The following is a 1,499-nucleotide window of genomic DNA, read 5'->3' on the forward strand; positions in this document are numbered from 1 at the left end:
TGTGCTGGATTCATCTTACGCATGCGCATAAAGGGTGTTAACCCCTTCTTACATTCTCCGACATAGAGGATTCATTTCAAGGATTTGGGATTTTTTTTAATTACAGAAAACATTGAAGTACCAAAGAAGATTTTGTTATAACGTCTACAATTTAAGGTGACATGATTGTTTAGCTTCTTGGAAATACACCTTTTGTTACGACGACTAAAAATATGAAAACCAAACTGGAATAAAGGTAAATTTGAAGATGGCTTTATAAAAGTTAAAGATCTGTATCTAAGTCTGCATAGATGAAATTGTCGTCTAAAAAAATAAAAGGATAATTACATGGACGAAAAATTGCAACAACAGGTTAACAAAAACCACAAAAAGGACTGAGAATTAGATTTTCATAAAGTAATGTCTGCTAGTAAATAGAGACAGACAGACTGACAGGCATACATTTGGCAAATTTTATTTTTATGCGGGATTATGAAAAGGAAAGCTTAAAGTTGAATAAGAAGAAGATCATTACAAAAGTCACGCAGTTATGTAATTTGATCAATATAGATTTAAATTATTTGGAGCACATTATGATCGATTTTGTGGAAATTTGTTGTCATTCTGAAGCCAAAAGAGACATAATTAAAACATGTTTGAAAAAAGACGAAGAAAAAGTCTCACTCAGAGGATCATAATATTATAATATGTATTAGAATTTTTTCATATGTCTGTGACACTCATAGAATGAGAGAAATAAAAGTAGACATTATTGCAAGCAGATGCACACACTGTTGTTGTTAACTGTTACGCAGAAATCAAACTGTTATGTTGGACATCAAAATGACGGTTAGTGAAATCTCTATCTCTCATTGGTTATGGTGACACACGAGCTGATATTTTGGCACGACGTTATGGGATTGGTGAGCGGTTAGTCACTGTAAACACACTCACGGAGCAAACCGTTCGAAAAAAATTACTTTACCCCAGTCTGTCGGAGCATCTCTTTTGATGACCTTCACTAGAAACCAGAAATAAAATTAAGAAATAATGAAATAGTTGAATCAATTATAACATTCTAATAATCTTAACAAAACATAAAAATAGTTGAAAGATTAATTTCATAAGCCTGGGGAAAACATGTTTTTATTAGACTGTCACAAAAAGCAATGACTACTCTCTCTCTCTCTCTCTCTCTCTCTCTCTCTCTCTCTCTCTCTCTCTCTTTCTCTCTTTGTCAGTGACCATGAACTTTCAAAAGGCATGAGGGCAAAAAACAAACAAACAAACAAACAAACAAACAAACAAACACATAATTCACAACCTTAGCCTACATTAGATCAAGCAGGTAGCGTGTCAACTTCACGGATAACTTAACGAACCAACATGGGCACGGGTTGTGGCGCAGGTCAAGGTCAAGGATGACTGACTGCGCCGGAGAAGCGCGACTCTGACTTCAGCGTTACCAGGGAATAGCGACCGGACCGGGAAACCAAAGATTCTCTACTACATTGCACTTG

General features: G+C 35.4%; 1 protein-coding gene across 1 annotated transcript in view; it reads right to left on the minus strand.

The window, feature by feature from the left end:
- LOC101849915 (carbonic anhydrase 7) overlaps positions 1-1,499 on the minus strand; it is a gene marked incomplete in the record, with an annotated part of 45,935 nt that overhangs the window by 31,173 nt on the left and 13,263 nt on the right. Inside the window, 1 exon segment of the mRNA XM_005095244.3 lies at positions 965-1,000. Coding sequence (XP_005095301.2) covers positions 965-1,000 — 36 coding nt within the window.

The sequence above is a fragment of the Aplysia californica genome, unplaced genomic scaffold, assembly GCF_000002075.1.
Source record: "Aplysia californica isolate F4 #8 unplaced genomic scaffold, AplCal3.0 scaffold00098, whole genome shotgun sequence".
Lineage (NCBI taxonomy): Eukaryota > Metazoa > Mollusca > Gastropoda > Aplysiida > Aplysiidae > Aplysia > Aplysia californica.